Source organism: Acanthamoeba castellanii, assembly GCF_000313135.1.
Source record: "Acanthamoeba castellanii str. Neff unplaced genomic scaffold scf7180000084594, whole genome shotgun sequence".
In the NCBI taxonomy this organism is placed as follows: Eukaryota; Discosea; order Longamoebia; family Acanthamoebidae; genus Acanthamoeba; species Acanthamoeba castellanii.
The window spans coordinates 315,185-330,267 of record NW_004457584.1 but is presented as its reverse complement, the minus strand read 5'-3'; the positions used below and the strand labels follow the sequence as shown (position 1 = coordinate 330,267).

General features: G+C 61.4%; 4 protein-coding genes across 4 annotated transcripts; all 4 read left to right on the top strand.

Annotated features, from left to right (window-relative positions):
- Nucleotides 1-31: 31 nt before the first annotated feature.
- Nucleotides 32-764, top strand: ACA1_053810 (uncharacterized protein; the record flags this gene model as incomplete). The annotated part of the gene is made up of 4 exons (XM_004343990.1): nucleotides 32-136; nucleotides 173-256; nucleotides 351-434; nucleotides 633-764. The coding sequence occupies 4 exons, from the start codon at nucleotides 32-34 to the stop codon at nucleotides 762-764; spliced, it is 405 nt and encodes a 134-aa protein (XP_004344040.1).
- Nucleotides 32-4,429, top strand: ACA1_053800 (Peroxin 5 (Pex5), putative; the record flags this gene model as incomplete). Its single annotated transcript, XM_004343989.1, has 16 exons — nucleotides 32-136; nucleotides 173-256; nucleotides 351-434; nucleotides 633-729; nucleotides 824-951; nucleotides 1,132-1,237; nucleotides 1,370-1,520; nucleotides 1,654-1,733; nucleotides 1,890-2,065; nucleotides 2,208-2,379; nucleotides 2,537-2,934; nucleotides 3,020-3,120; nucleotides 3,276-3,460; nucleotides 3,530-3,627; nucleotides 3,831-3,964; nucleotides 4,189-4,429. The coding sequence occupies 16 exons, from the start codon at nucleotides 32-34 to the stop codon at nucleotides 4,427-4,429; spliced, it is 2,340 nt and encodes a 779-aa protein (XP_004344039.1).
- A 348-nt stretch (nucleotides 4,430-4,777) lies between these two features.
- ACA1_053790 (protein kinase domain containing protein) lies at nucleotides 4,778-9,246 on the top strand (the record flags this gene model as incomplete). Its single annotated transcript, XM_004343988.1, has 10 exons — nucleotides 4,778-4,840; nucleotides 4,903-4,937; nucleotides 5,148-5,258; nucleotides 5,505-5,598; nucleotides 5,746-5,821; nucleotides 6,038-6,108; nucleotides 6,204-6,386; nucleotides 6,616-8,624; nucleotides 8,678-8,758; nucleotides 8,823-9,246. 10 exons carry the CDS (start codon nucleotides 4,778-4,780, stop codon nucleotides 9,244-9,246), a joined length of 3,147 nt encoding a protein of 1,048 aa, XP_004344038.1.
- A 104-nt stretch (nucleotides 9,247-9,350) lies between these two features.
- On the top strand, nucleotides 9,351-13,567 carry ACA1_053780 (SNF2 family Nterminal domain containing protein; the record flags this gene model as incomplete). The annotated part of the gene is made up of 10 exons (XM_004343987.1): nucleotides 9,351-9,575; nucleotides 9,637-9,731; nucleotides 9,809-9,920; nucleotides 10,065-10,133; nucleotides 10,310-11,719; nucleotides 11,877-12,164; nucleotides 12,296-12,553; nucleotides 12,681-12,887; nucleotides 13,030-13,194; nucleotides 13,277-13,567. Coding segments are annotated over 10 exons (3,120 nt in total), but the record flags the coding sequence as incomplete, so codon positions are not given.
- Nucleotides 13,568-15,083: the final 1,516 nt, after the last annotated feature.

Here is a 15,083-nt window from a genome sequence, read left to right as displayed (position 1 = left end):
GCATCAACAACAACCAGTGGCCAGAAGAATAATGAGCGGACTGCGAGACTTGGTGGCCGATGCCGCGTGCGAAGGTGGCAACCCCCTCATGAATGCCATGAACCGCCTCTGGGAGGACCCTACCGCCCGCCAGCGCGTACGCACTACTCCACTCTACTCCCCACCAATGCAGCAGCAGCAGCAGCACCGCCGCGGGTCCGGCACCACGGTGGCGGTGGCGGTGGCGGTGGCGGGCCTACGCATGCAGATCCCCTGTGTGTGGTGTGGTGTGGTGTGGTGTGCTGCGTGTGCTGATCCTCCTTCTTTATTGGGGGGGGGCTGCTCTATTTCTCTAGTTCGAGCTGCTGCAGCACCAGCAGCAGGAGGGGCCACACGGGCGCTTCCTGGAGGACGACGGGCGGGGAGAAGAAGAGCTCCTCAACTCCCACCAAGGGGTGCGAGTTCCACCTCCCCGCCTCTTCCCCGCAACTTCTCCCTTCTCCTCCTCCTCTCTCCCACGCGTGGCACTCACACTGTGACCGTACGCGTGGCGGCGGGACGGCGTATATGTTATATCTACTCCCCCCCTCTCTCTGTATATATATCTATATATCTATATGTGTGTTGTGCGTGTGCCGTATACCAACGTACAGGTGGAGGGGTTCTTTGGGACGGGGGGCAACGCCTTTGCAGAGCTCGATCCCGACATCGACGCCTTTGCCGACGCCTATGCCGGCCAGCGACAACAAGGTGTGGTCCCCGTGGCGTGGCGTGGCGTGGCGTGATGTGGGGGGAGGGACACAATGCTGATTGTCGTGGGCTGGGCCGTGGGTGTGGAGCGCAGGCGGGGAGATGCCCGGACACTTGGAGCACCTGCTGGGCCACCCGATGGCCTCGGGCGCCATGCCACCCCACCTGCAGGCCGGCCCCTACCACCACCACAAGCCTCTCGATTCGCACCACCACCATCAGGTGCGTCCACGTCCGTTTCTCGCCTCTCGCGCCGGCCACATCTAGTGTGTGCGTGTGTGTGCGTGTGCGTCATATGCTTGTGCGTCGCGAATTTGTGTGTGTGTGTGTGTGTGGTGTGTGCGTGTGTGCGTGTGTGTTGCTCACATGGGCGTCCGTCGTCGGAGCTGGTCTCGCGCGCAGATGGTGGAGGGGATTCACCGGGCGGGGCCATATGGCCGGGCAGGCGACGGAGGCAAGGTGCGCAACCGCCTGGGCGTGATGGCACACCACTTTGAGCCCACCGCCGGTGCGTAGTCCCCCCCCATCGATTCACTCCCTCGTGCTCTTTTCCTCTCCTGGAAGCCGCAAATCGGGCCGCCGCCGCCGCTGTGCGGCGACTCACCGCCACACGTCTTTGGCATTCGCCGTTGGTCCCCAGATGCGAGGGGCGACCATTTGATGCACGCGCAGCTGGGTCCCTCCTTCGAGGCCATGACGCTCGGAGACCGGCCGCTCCCTCAGCACCAGGCCCCCGCGCGCGTTGCCGATGCCTGGGCCGCCGACTTTTCCGAAAAGGAGGCCGAGGCGTGGTACCTGATACCTCTCTCTCTCTCTTTCTAAATCCTCCTCCACACCGCCACTCGCCTCCGCCGAGTGGCACACGCGGCCCACGTTGCTGATGCCCAACGCGGCGGCGGCGGCGGGGATGGGTTGCCCCTACAGGGCGGCGGAGTTTAATCCGGAGCAGATGGGCCACATGGAGTGGATCCGCGAATTCCGCCAGCAATCGGAGAGGCCCGCCGGTACGATCATCCTCCCGCCTCTCAGAGAGGGCCAGCGCCCAATGGAGGCGCCCCCCCCCAACCTTTGAAACTGAGGGCTGACGTGTGGTGGCGGCGGCGGTGGTGGGTCAATCATCGATGACCGGGGTGCCGCTGCTGCTGCTGCTGCTGCTGCAGCGTGGGAGGAGGAGTTTGACAAGTTCGACGAACACGAGTTCCGGGAGTTCCAGAACCACTGGCGCGAGGCCGAGGGGGAGCAGTGGACCAACGAGTTCGAGCAGATGAAGGACCAGCTCAGCGACAGAATCGCCTACTCCCGCTACCTCGACACCCTCAACGACCAGCAGGCGCAGGTATGCGCGCGCGCGCGCGGGGAAGACCTCCTCTGACCCACCACTGCTCCCACCCAGCGCGCCGCCATGCCCGCGCTGACCTTGTATGGTGTGTGTGTGTCGCGTGTGTGGTGTGTGTCGCGTGTGTGGTATGTGTCTGCAGGAGGAGCTGAAGCACCTGGGGGCCCGCATATCGTCCATCGCCGATCCCAAGATGCAACGCTCCAAGTTCGTGCAGCTCATGTCCCGCATCGCGCAAGGCCACGTCACCGTGGAGGGTGATCAGTTGGTCGAGAGCAACACGTCCGCCACCGCCACCACCTCCGCGCCGCAAGGTTCGCGCGCGACCACTCGCCATGACCTGTGTGCACGTGTTGCTCCGCTGCTGCTCGTCGTAGCCTTGCATACGCTAGGGCACGCGCCCACGACACGACGCGGCTTATAAGTGGACACACACACACACGACACACACACGACACACACGACACACAGAGGGCACGATGAGTGATCTCGTCAACGACTGGCTCGGCGAATACGACGACTTTGTGCCCCCGACGGTGGGCCAGAGGGGCTGGGACTTTGGCGACTTCGAGGCCGATGACGAAATCAGCCGAATGTTCAACTTTGGTGCCTGGGGCGGCATACGGCCCTACGAATTCAGCCCTGACAACCCCTTCGCTGACCACCCCGCCCCGCTCCTCCGCGGCATCGAGCTCTTTGACGCCGGCGAGCTTTCCGACGCCATCCTTGCCTTCGAGGCCGCTGCCCAACGCGACATGCAGGCACACCCCACCCCCACCCATCCTCTCTCTCTCTCTCTCTTTCCGCGCCGGGGCGGCCATGGACCCACATCTCTCACAGCGCCAATCCCTTCTTGGGCCGCATCCTGCGTGTCCGCGCCGACACCCAACCACCGCGCGCGCGCGCGGCTACGGGGATGATGGGGCTGGCTGATGGATGATGGGGCTAATACAGAACAACGAGGTGTGGAGGCGCCTGGGCGAAGCGCACGCCGAAAACGACCGGGATGACCGGGCCATTGCTGCCCTCACCCGCGCCACGCACATCGACGCCGGGTATGTATATATTTATTTATATTTATATATATATATATTTCGAAATGCGTCCCGCGTCTCTCTCCGCTCCCACTCCCCGCACGCGTGGCCAAGCGCGCGTGGCCTAACGACCGTACAACAACACCCGTGTGGTGTGGTGTGGTGTGGGTGCGCAGGGACCTGCCGGCTCTGATGTCACTGGCGGTGAGCTGCACCAACGACTCCTACCGCGTGCAGGCCCTGCGTGTGCTCAAGAACTGGCTCGCACGCAACCCGCGCTACCACGATCATCCGCTCCTCAGCGCCCCCGAGTTCACCCAAGGTCTCCTCCTCCCCTCCTCCGTCTCCGCGTGCGCCGCTCGTGCGCTGGTCCCCCCCCCAACCATCCCCAATTCCTCACACGACACAACGCGTTGGGGGGGGGCTGCAGAAATCGACACCATGGACGACGAGTCGGAATTGCACGACCGGGTGACGGAGATGTACCTGGAGGCGGCACGCATGTCTCCGCACGATCCCGACCCCGACGTGCAGATCGCTCTCGGCCTCCTCTTCAATATTTCCCAGGCACGCCCACCCCTCCCCTCCCTCCCCCTCCCCTCCCCTCCCCTCCCAATACGCCAGGCAGGGCAAGGCAGTGTTTGCCGCGGACACTCACCTTCTATGGATGGCATGGCATGGGTCATGTGTGCAATCGCGGCCGCTTGCTGCTCCACAACGACGTGGTGCAGGAGTACGACAAGGCGGTCGATTGTTTCCGGCTGGCGCTGCAGAAGAGGCCCAACGACTACGCCCTGTGGAACAAGCTGGGCGCCACCCTGGCCAACAGCAACCACAGCAAGGAGGCCCTCGCGCCCTACTACAGGTAACCCCCCGTGCACCCCCCCCCTCGCTCCCTCCCCTCGTATGGTGGCACACCACCACCACCACCACGCAGTTCCCAGTTGGGGCCACCACCGCACCACCGCACCACCTCCAAACAGCCAAAGACAGCAAAAGGGGGGCGGACGCTGACGGCGGTGCGGCGGACTGGTGTGTGTCGTGTATGTGTGTATGTGTGTGTGTCGTGTGTCGTGTGATCATGATCAGATCGCTCAAGATCAAGCCCACGTACACGCGGGCGCGAGCCAACTTGGGCATCAGTTACCTCAACATGGAGATGTACCGGGAAGCGGCCACCCAGTTCCTCGCCTGTCTCGCCATCCAGCCGTCGGCCAAGCACATCTGGATGAGCCTGCAGACCGTGTTCTCGCGCATGGAGAGGGACGACCTCCTTGAGCGCAGCCTCCGCTACGACATCGACGCCTTCCGCGACGAGTTCGACTTCTGAGGGAAGAAAATTACAAACACGAGATTTCCCTTCCTTTTCCTTATTTCCTTTTCCTTACTCCCGTATTGTTTTTGTTTGCAAGACTCAAAAAAAAAAGACAGGCCCAACTTCGAGTCCATCCCTCGCGTGCAGCGTCCTTTTGCGGGGCTGGTGGCGCCTACGGTGGTTCTCCACATGTGGCATTCCGACTCCCGTACCTTCTTGCCAACTTTTTTTTTGTTTTGTTGCGAACCAGCTCCTTGTTCAAGAATCCAATTGGCATTGATGGAGAGCTCTGATTTTAAAGGAGCTCCTTCTTCAAGTTCCCCTTGCGCCAGCCAACTCACACCAAGCACCAAACAGAGAACGATGAGGGGGGCGAGACCGCGTCGACCCCGCGTGGGGAGAGGACCCACGAAAAGTGGGGTGCGGGTCCGCCCGTGCCCTCTTCTCACACACTTCCCGCGCGACCACCCACGCGTGTCATCCTAAAGTGGGAGGACTTCCAGCAGATCGAACTCATCGGCCGGTACTGCTCGTGTGTGTGTGTGTGTGTGTTTTGTTTTTAGCGCAAGCGCGCCGCTCCTTCCCTTGGCACGCACGCACGCACGCGACGCAGCACGCGCCCGCGCGCACAACTTCCAGCTGAGCGAGGTTTGTTTGGTTGGCTGGTTGTGCCTGGCCACACCCCCAATGGGGCCGCGTGGATATGCCGCTGTTGCTTGGACCGCTACTGCAGTGGACGGCAGGCAGCGGTGTATAGGGCCCTGTGGCAGGGGCGGCCCGTGGCCATCAAGCGCATCATGACGGGCCACATCAAGAACATGCTCCACGAGATCGAGATATTCAGGTACCGCGGCCCCTTCTCACGCCTTCTCTCTGCCGCCGCCGCTCATCCGCTCATCCGCCCTCCTCTCCATCACCCCCCCCCCAACCTATCCATCTGGCTCGCTGGATGCGCGCGTCGTCCCCCCCCCCGAGGCGATTGATTGCTCACTTAATTGTGTCGTGTGCGCGTGGTGTGCGCGCGTGGTGTGCGCGCGCTTTTATGTTCCGGTGTGTGTCGTTGGTCGTGTCGTGCGTGTGTGGAGGATAGTAAGCTGCCACCGCATCCTAACGTGGTGGAAGTCTACGGAGCCATTCTCTCGGGAGGCGAGGACCAGGGCATCATCCTCGAACTGTGCTCCGAGGTATAGGGACCCCCTCCCCCCCGGGGGGTGGGGGGTGGGAGCACAAAATGGCTACGCAGTTGGTGTCTGTGAGATCTTCTCTGCGTGAGCTCCTCTCATCGTCACCATCGGCTGCTTCCTATCCCGTCGGTACGTGCGTGCCACCAGGGGTCTTTGTGCTCGTTTCTGCGCACCAACAACCTGGGCCTCAAGGACAAGGTCAAGCTCGCCACGGACGTGGCAGGTACACGCCACTGCCACTGCCACTGCCACCGCCACTGCCACTGCCACCGCCACGCGCATTTAACACACACGCACACACACACACGACACTCACGCGCGCGCGCCCGCTCGTCTGATTGGCTTCGCTTCTTGCCTCGAACCGGGCCTTGCGCTGAACCTGACGCTGCTCCTGCCCCCCCCCCTTCCCCATCTATCCGCGCCTCATGCATGCCTGCAGAGGGAATGGTGCACCTCCACATGCACGACATCCTGCACCGCGACCTGGCCGCCCGCAACATTCTGGTCTATGTCACCACACCTCCCCCCCCCAGCTTGCCCTCTCTGGCGTGCGCGCGGATTCGTTGGTTGGGTGGTACGACTGCTCACGAGCCCCCCCCCCAAAGGTGCACAAGAATGCGCTCGGCAAGCTGGACGCCAAGGTGGCCGACTTTGGGATGTCGCGTGAAGGCCACGTCTACGTGACCACCAACCCGTTCGGCGCCGTCAAGTGGATGGCTCCGGAAGCCCTCTCGCTCAAGGAGTCCTCCGAGAAATCAGACGTCTGGAGCTACGGCGTCCTTCTCTGGGTTCCGCCCCCCCCCCTCTCCCTCTTCCCCTTCTCCGCACCCGCGTAGCGCCATCTATGTCCCGTATCTATCTATCTATCTATCTATTTATCTCGATACATACATACATACATATTTTCCTTCTCTCTCTCTCTCTATATATATATATTTACCATTTATACTGACCGAGTTTCGGCGGTTTCCTGTTGGGCGCTGTGGAATTGGAAAATGGGAATGGGAATGGGAGCAGGAGATGCTGGCGGAGGAGGCGCCCTTCCCTGAGATGCGGCCCGATGAGGTGGTGAACCGGATAGTCAAGTGCAAGATGAAGCCTCAGGTTCCGGCGGGCTGGCCTGTCGAGATCAGGAACCTCCTCAAGGCCTGCTGGCGCGAGGACGCCCACAAGCGGCCCTCGTTCCCGGTCATCTCCCGCCTCCTCAAGATGTTCTGGGCCTCGCTCGACTACGAAGTACCCGACGGCGACGACGAGGGCTACCTCCGCTACGAGGACCTCATCTGCGAGGACGACGACGACGACGACGACCACGACGACGACGACCACGACCACGGCAGCGGCAGCGGCGACTATGACGACGACGCCGAGAAAGAGGATGATGAGGAGGAGGAGGACGAGTCAGCCTCTCCCGCTCCCGTCGACGATCTGTCCCGTCGGCCTGCCGCCGCCGCCGCCGCCACCACGTGCACCACCTCCTCCCTCTCGTCCTCCCCCGAATACCGCCTCCACCGCCACCGCCACCGCCACCACTACTCTGCTCCCAACCACCCCCGCCACCACGACGACGACCACGACGACGACCACCGTCACCGCCTGCAGCAGCAGCAGCAGGAGCAGCAGCAGCAGGAGCGAGGACGAGCCGAGAGTGGCTTTGACACCCGACACCCGCGAGTGGAGGAAAGAGGTCGAAAGTACCGGCCTGCTCCATCGCGATCATCACCACCGCCACCGGCATCATCACTGTCGTCGTCGTCGTTGTCGGCGTCGGCATTATCAGCATCCCCCTCACTGCCCTCCCCGTGGCCTCATCGCGAGGGCGGCGAGACCAACAAAGGCGGTAACGAGGACGACGAGGAGGAGGAGCGGGAGGAGCAGTGGGAGGAAGACCAGGAGGAGCAGTGGCAAGGCGAAGAGGAGTGGAGGAAGAAGCTGCTCCGACACGACGACTCGTCCCGCCCGGGAGCCGTGAGGAGAGCCGCCGCCGCGAAGGCCAAAGACCGAAGCGCTGCGCCCAAGCCCCGCGCCGGGGTGCTGCCCCTGTCCTCTCCTCGCCACCGGCGCCACCACCACCTCCACCACCAGCACCACCACCACCACCACCACCAGCAGCAGCAGCAGCAGCACCAGCAGCATGCCCTCCCGGGGGGCGTTCAGGTCCAGGCGGAGGCCCCGCCGCAAGTCGCAATCGACCACCACCCGCACCACCATCATCTCCACCAGCCCCTCCTCTTGTCGGGCGGAGGGAGAGAGCGGGCGAAGCAGCACCAGCACCAGCAACACCACCAGCAGCAGCAGCACCAGGAGTATCGGTCAGGGGCTGCACTGCGGACTGGGTCGCTGGACACACGCTACCCCGGCCACCACCACCATGACCACCACTACCGCGGCAACGGCGGCGGCGGCGGCGGCGGCGGCGGCGAGGGAGAGACCGACACAGACGAGACGGACTCTGACGTTTCAGAAGAAACGGGCGAGTCAGGGGACGACGATCGAGGGGAAGCGGCGCTCCACCGGTGGCCCGAAAGCACGGGCCGCCAGCTCGCTGCTGCTCGTTGGCCCCGGCGCACCTCCTCCTCCTGCTCCTCCTCCTCCTCCCGCCACGACGACGACGATGACGACAATCGGGATGATGATGGTGATGATGGTGGTGGTGATGATGATGGCGATGGTGACGATACCAGCGACAGTGAGGAGGAGACCGCCTCTGAGTCTGAGGAGACTGGCGAAGAGGGCAAGGGCACGACACGACACGCTGGCGCCGCGAGCCACGACAGCAGCCGGCCGTATACTCCTCGCAACCGCCGCCGCGGCAGCGGTGGCGGTTACGAGGAGCAGGGTGAGCCACCACCACGGCCTCAGCCACAGCCACAGCACCAGCAGCGGCGCGGGGTGCCGCCACTCAGCCTGCCTGTGCGGGATCTGCGAGGACGGCCTCATTCACGCACGTCTTCCGCTGCCTCGTCGTCGTCGTTGTCCTGTTCGTCGTCGTCGCCGCCGCCCCTGCCGCCCGGTTCCGCCTCTCGGTGCAGCACCTCGTCTTTGGCTCCTCCGCGAGGGTCCTTCTCTCCCGGGGCAGAGTCAGAGCGTTCGCCGCGTGGCCTCCGACCCACCCGGTCGTCGCCGGCCGCCTCACCCTCGCATTCGCCTCGCTTCTTCAGTGCCCCATCGCCGTCACCGTCGGTATCTGGCGTGCGCCCCCCCCCTCCTTCCCTTTGGACCAGCGACGCTGCCGCTTCTGCTGCTGCTGCTGCTCGCCTCCTGCTCACCACCCAGCAGGCCCGACAGATGCTCGGCGGCGATCGTTACGGAGGCCGGAGCACGGAGAACGACCACTACCGTTTGGCCTCGGACTGCGAGGGCCAGGAGGAGGAGGAGGAGGAGGAGGAGGACTCGGGCTGCGATGCTGCCGACACGTACACGGACAGTAGCTCCTCCCCAACAACAACAACGTTGTGCTCCCCGCTCACCAGCGCCCGTGAGCCGGAGCGCTACCACAACCTCCACAACTTTGTGGACATGATGCGGGGCAGGCGCGACCACGTCCGCACCCACGACGTCTCCAACGAGGGCGAGGACTTCCTGGAGGCCATCATTGGCTTCTTCTCCTCCCCTTTTGTATCCATGTGGGACACCATCCACCCTTGACCCCCAACGAAAAATGTACAGTTGAACCAAGAAAACAAAAGGAAAAGGAAAAGGAAACAGTTGTTGTGCCTAACACTCCGATTTGGCGCCAAGGGCAAACGAAGATGGAGAACCCGAGAGAAATGATGGAGGTAGAGGCTGAAGTCAGCCACAACGGGGAGAGCACAGCCAACCCTCCGACCGAAGAAGAGGAAGAAGCGAGCAGGAGAGAGAAGCTGGAGGAAGTGCGGAAGAGAGACAAGGAGCGTCTGCGTGATCTGCGCAAGCAGCAAAAGGACGCTCTCCAAGAAGCTCGAAGCCAACAGAACCAAATCGTGGAAGCCCAAGAGGTCTCGTTTACTTGACTGGAGGGGGGATTTGAAATTATGCTGAGTTGCATGTTTCCAACAGGGGCAGGCCAAGTCCGACCGTCTTAAGTATCTTCTTCAGCAGACTGAGATCTTCACCCACTTCATCAAGAGCGGCACCTCCGCCAAGGGCGCCACGTGCGTTGGCACCAGCTGGCAATGAATTACGCGTGAGGAAGCTGCTTAACATCTTAAATGTCTGAACAAATGCGCAGGGAGGGAAGGAAAGGGAAGGAAAAAAGAGGCAAGAAACGAGGCAGGATTACGGAGCAAGAAGAGGACGAGGAGATCTTGCACGATGAACTTGAGCAGGATGAAGAAGAGAACGTAGCCAGGTGGATCTCCAGCTCACCTTCATGTAAGTCTTCCCCCCTTTCTTCCACGCAACCTATCGACTCAAGGGTGTGTCGTGTGTGTCGTGTGTTGCCACTACTTGTAGGGATTGAAGGTGGCACGTTGCGAGACTATCAGGTGGAAGGGGTCAACTGGCTGGTGAACCTCTATCACAACGGCATCAACGGCATTCTGGCTGATGAAATGGTGAGCGATCCCCATTTATTATTGCTCGCTTTGTTACTCGGCAGGGAGGGGGTCTTCTTCTTCTTCTTCTTCTGTTCTCGCCGAGGCGAGTGGGCTGCGGTGGTTGTGTGCGGTGCGGTGGTTTGCTTCGTGTCTGGTCTGTCTCTGTCTCTCATCCGGAGCGATCGGGGGTGCAGGGGCTGGGCAAAACGCTGCAGAGCATCACGCTGCTGGGGTACCTCAAGCACGAGCGAGGCCTGGGCGGGCCGCACATGGTGATCGTGCCCAAGACGACGCTCTCCAACTGGATGAATGAATTCCGCAAGTGGTGTCCCTCGCTGAAGGTCCTCAAGTTCCACGGCAACAAGGAGGAGAGAGCGGAGCTGCGCGTGCAGCATCTGCTGCCGGGCGCGTTCGAGGTGCTGGTGACCACCTACGAGATGGCCGTCAAGGAAAAGGCCGCCCTGGGCAAGTTCAGCTGGCGGTACATCGTCATCGACGAGGCCCACCGCATCAAGAACGAGAACTCGATCCTCTCCCAGGTGGTGCGCATCTACAAGAGCCAGTACCGCCTCCTGCTCACCGGCACCCCGCTCCAGAACAACCTTGACGAGCTGTGGGCCCTCCTCAACTTCCTCCTGCCCGAGGTCTTCAGCTCCTCCGAGGACTTTGACAGCTGGTTCAACCTCGACCAGCACCACCACCACCACCAACCCACCCGGACAAGCCACCACCACCAACAGCAGCAGTCGAGGCAGCGAGAGGCCGAGAAGGCGGAGGCTGAGGAGGCCGAGAAGGAGGAGGAGGAGAAAGAGGAGGAGAAAGAGGAGGGGGAGGAGGAGGGGGAGGCGACGGCGGTGGGGGCGGACGAGATCGTGGGCAAGCTGCACATGGTGCTGCGGCCGTTCCTGCTGCGGCGGCTCAAGGCCGAGGTGGAGCGTAATCTGCCGGCGAAGAAGGAGATCAAGCTGTTCGTGGGCATGTCCAAGATGCAGCGGGAGTGGTACCTGCGGATCCTCACGCGCGACCTCGAGGCCGTGAACGGGGTGGTCAAGGGCAAGGCCGGGCGCATGCGGCTGCTCAACCTGGTCATGCAGCTGCGCAAGGCCTGCAACCACCCGTACCTGTTCGAGGGCGCCGAGCCGGGTCCGCCCTACGAGGAGGGCGAGCACCTGGTGACCAACGCGGGCAAGCTCGTGGTGCTCGACAAGCTCCTCCCCAAGCTCCGCGCGCAGGGCTCGCGCGTCCTCATCTTCTCGCAGATGACCCGCCTCCTCGACATCCTCGAGGACTACCTGCTCCTCCGCGGCTACGAGTACCGCCGCATCGACGGCAGCAGCCACGCCCTCGACCGCGAGAGCGCCATCGACGACTTCAACGCCCCCGACTCGCCCCTCTTCGTCTTCCTCCTCTCCACCCGCGCCGGCGGCCTCGGCATCAACCTCGCCACCGCCGACACCGTCGTCCTCTACGACTCAGACTGGAACCCGCAGGTCGACCTCCAGGCTCAGGACCGCGCCCACCGCATCGGCCAGACCAAGCCCGTCACCGTCTTCCGCTTCGTCACCGACGGCTCCATCGAAGAGAAGGTCATCGAGCGAGCCGAGGTATGATGATGACCCCACCCACCCACCCACCCCCTATTTATGTGGCCGCCGCCGCCGCCACCGCCACCGCCACCGATACAACTACGATGGGACGACAGGGTTGCCCCCCCCCTAACATTACACCCACGCGCACGCGCACGGCATCGGCGTCCCGCAGGCCAAGCTGCACCTGGACGCGGTTGTCATCCAGAAGGGGCGTCTCGCGGAAAAGAACAAGGCCCTGGGTGAAGACGAGCTCCTCTCCATGATCCGGTTCGGCGCCGACGAGATCTTCAAGTCGGGCGACAGCACCATCACCGACGAGGACATCGACCTCATCATCTCCCGCGGCGCGCAGCGCACCGAGGAGCTCAACGAGAAGTTCCAGTCAAGCGCCAACACCCTGCTCGACTTCTCCCTCGGCAACACCAATCCGCAGCAGCAGGCCTCCCTCTACCAATTCCAGGTGCGCGCCCGCCCCTCTTCTCTTGAACCAGCCCACCCGCCCACCCGCCCAGGGCTTACCATGAAGGCGGCTGCGCTATCCTCTGCGTGCGTGCGTGCGTGCTCGTGTGTCACACCGTTTCCATACATCAGGGCGTCGACTACTCTGCGGAGGCGCGAGGAGGGAGGAAGAAGCAGAGCTGGATGAAGCCTCCCTCGCGCACGCGCAAGGTGGCCAAGGACTATTCCGTCGATGGGTACTATCGCGGAGTCATGCGGCCCGACAAAGGAGCCAACAACAAGAAAGCACCTGCCGCTCCGAGAGCCCTCAAGCAGCCCGTGCTGCACGATTTCCAGCTGTTTCCTGCACGCCTGCACGAGCTTCTACACAAGGAGGCAGTGGCCTACGCAGTACCCGCTCCATCCTGACAGCACACTCCACTCCACTTCCCCTCACGCAGCCCGTTGCCTTTCTTCTCCACGACACACACGACGCACACGACGCACACGACACACACGACACATACGACACACGCAGGCCAAGGTGGAATGGCAAACGGCCAAGGCCAGAGCCGAGCCAGCGCTGGCCGACGATGCCGAGCAGGAGCAGCAGGAGCAACAAGAGGCACAGCCCGACTTTGGGGAGCTCACCAAGGAGGAGGAGGCGGAAAAGGACGCCTTGCTCGCCGAGGGATTCGGCAGCTGGAATCGTCGGGACTTCAATGCGTTTGTCAAGGCCTGCGAGGTGCACTACCCCTCCTACCTACCTACCTACCTACCTACCCCCAATCGCCCTCGCCCTTGCCCTTCTGCTCCTTACGGGTGTCGGGTGTGTGTGTGTGTGTGTGTGAATTGCCTGCCGGGCACGCTGGTGAACGGGCCTGTAGCGATACGGGAGGTGGGACCTCGACAGCATCGCCGCAGCTCTCAAGGATTCCAAGAGCCGAGAGGAAGTGGAGAACTACTCGAAGGCCTTGTGGCAAACTGCCGACACCGCTCTCGCACAAGACTGGCCCCGGCTTCTGGCCAACATCGAGAAGGGCGAAGCCAAGGTATCCACCTCCCACATGGGTCTGGTGGTGCAGAGTGAATATACTCACTACTCTACCCCTCCCCTCTCTTTGCACGCTGCAGCTGCGCCGTCGTGAGGAGATGGCGGCCATGTTGGCCTCGGCAGTGGAGTCTTGCACCAACGCGTGGTGGCAGCTGGACCTTACCTACACGAGTGGCAAGGGCAGAATCTACACGCAGGAGGAAGACCAGTTCATCCTGTGCACGACCCACCAAATCGGCTACGGCAACTGGGATCGGCTGAAACAGGAAATTCGTCGCTCCTGGCAATTCCGCTTCGACTGGTTCCTCAAGTCCCGCACGCCGCAGGAACTTGGCCGGCGCTGTGACACCCTCATAAAGATGCTTGAAAAGGTACGCTCCACAAGCCCCCCCAACGTGGGCCAGTGCGCTCAGACAGAGGCTTAAGTTTTTGTTTCCGCCACAGGCAGACACGCAAGCCTCCCGTGGCCGCAAGGTGGGGGGGAAAAAGGGCAACAGCACCACAGCCTCCGCGCCAAAGAGAGCACGGCCCACACCAGGGGACCACCAATCACAAGGCTCCTCCGCCCAGAACACCAAGCGGCGCAAGATGGATGACTAGGGGTAAGCAACCTTGCTTGGCCGGAGCGGGTGTCGACAAAAATAAAATAAATACAAATACAAATACAAAAAAAATAATATTGTGTGGGCCGCAAACGCCGTACTCCCCGTGGGGCGGAGTTTTGGACTTAGATTTTTTGCCAGACGAACATGCACCACACAAAGGGGATCAGTTTTCTGGCTTGCCTTGAAAGCTAGAGGCCTGAAAATAAATATCCAGACCAACTAGACCACGGGCTACAAGATGGCGCACACCTCAGGGCTCCACAGCGCGCTGTTCGCCTCACACCTCGCCGCTCAGAAGCTGTCCACCACGCAAAGCGGATCAGTTTCCTCGCTTGCCTTGATAGCTAGAGGCCTGAAAATAAAAGTCCTAACAAACTAGACCACGGGCTACAAGATGGCGCACACCTCAGGGCTCCACAGCGCGCTCTCCGGACAACTAATTGCCTTACAACTAATCGCTTAAAATCACTTCCGACAACAAAGCGGATTTGTTATCTCGCTTGCCTTTATAGCTAGAGGCCCGAAAATTAATATCCAGACCAATCAGACCACGGGCTACAAGATGGCGTCCAGCTCAGAGCTCAACAGTGCGCTGTTGGATTCACAACTCAAAGCGTAAAAATCACTTTTGAAAACAAAGTGAATCAGTTTTCTCGCTTGCCTGGATAGCTAGAGGCCTGCAAACAATTATCCAGACCAATTAGATTACGGGCTACAAGATGTTGCACGCAGGGCTCTGTTGAGGGTCACTGGCAACCCAACCTACCCCACCAAAAGTTGTCTAGGCACTTTTGGTCGGATGGTCCTTGTTCCAACATGGTAGCAGAGGATTGCGAGTTCGAATCTGGCTAGCGCCTGTCACTCGTTTGAAAATCCTCCCTAAATCCCCCCACCGAAGACGGCATCAACATGGGGCCGAAGCACTTCACAGACAGGTCGCTGGATCAAATCCCATTTCAGGCAACACTCAGGGGATGCAACGATAACGCGTAGTATGGATAAAATGCGTAGCATGCATGCTATTCAGGTCACATTTGCAGTATGAGTTGGAAGTACATGAAGAATGCATGGTGTGCCTTGGCCACACATGAAATATGCATGTTGCATGCAGACCACACACCTAACATGTGTGTTATGTGGGGACCACATGCATGACATGTGTGTTATGTGTGGACCACATGCATGACATGTGTGTTAGTGTACACATTTTACATAATGCCGACATGCATCTTATCCATGGACACCATGCATAAAATGCATGCTGGCATTATGTAAAATGCAT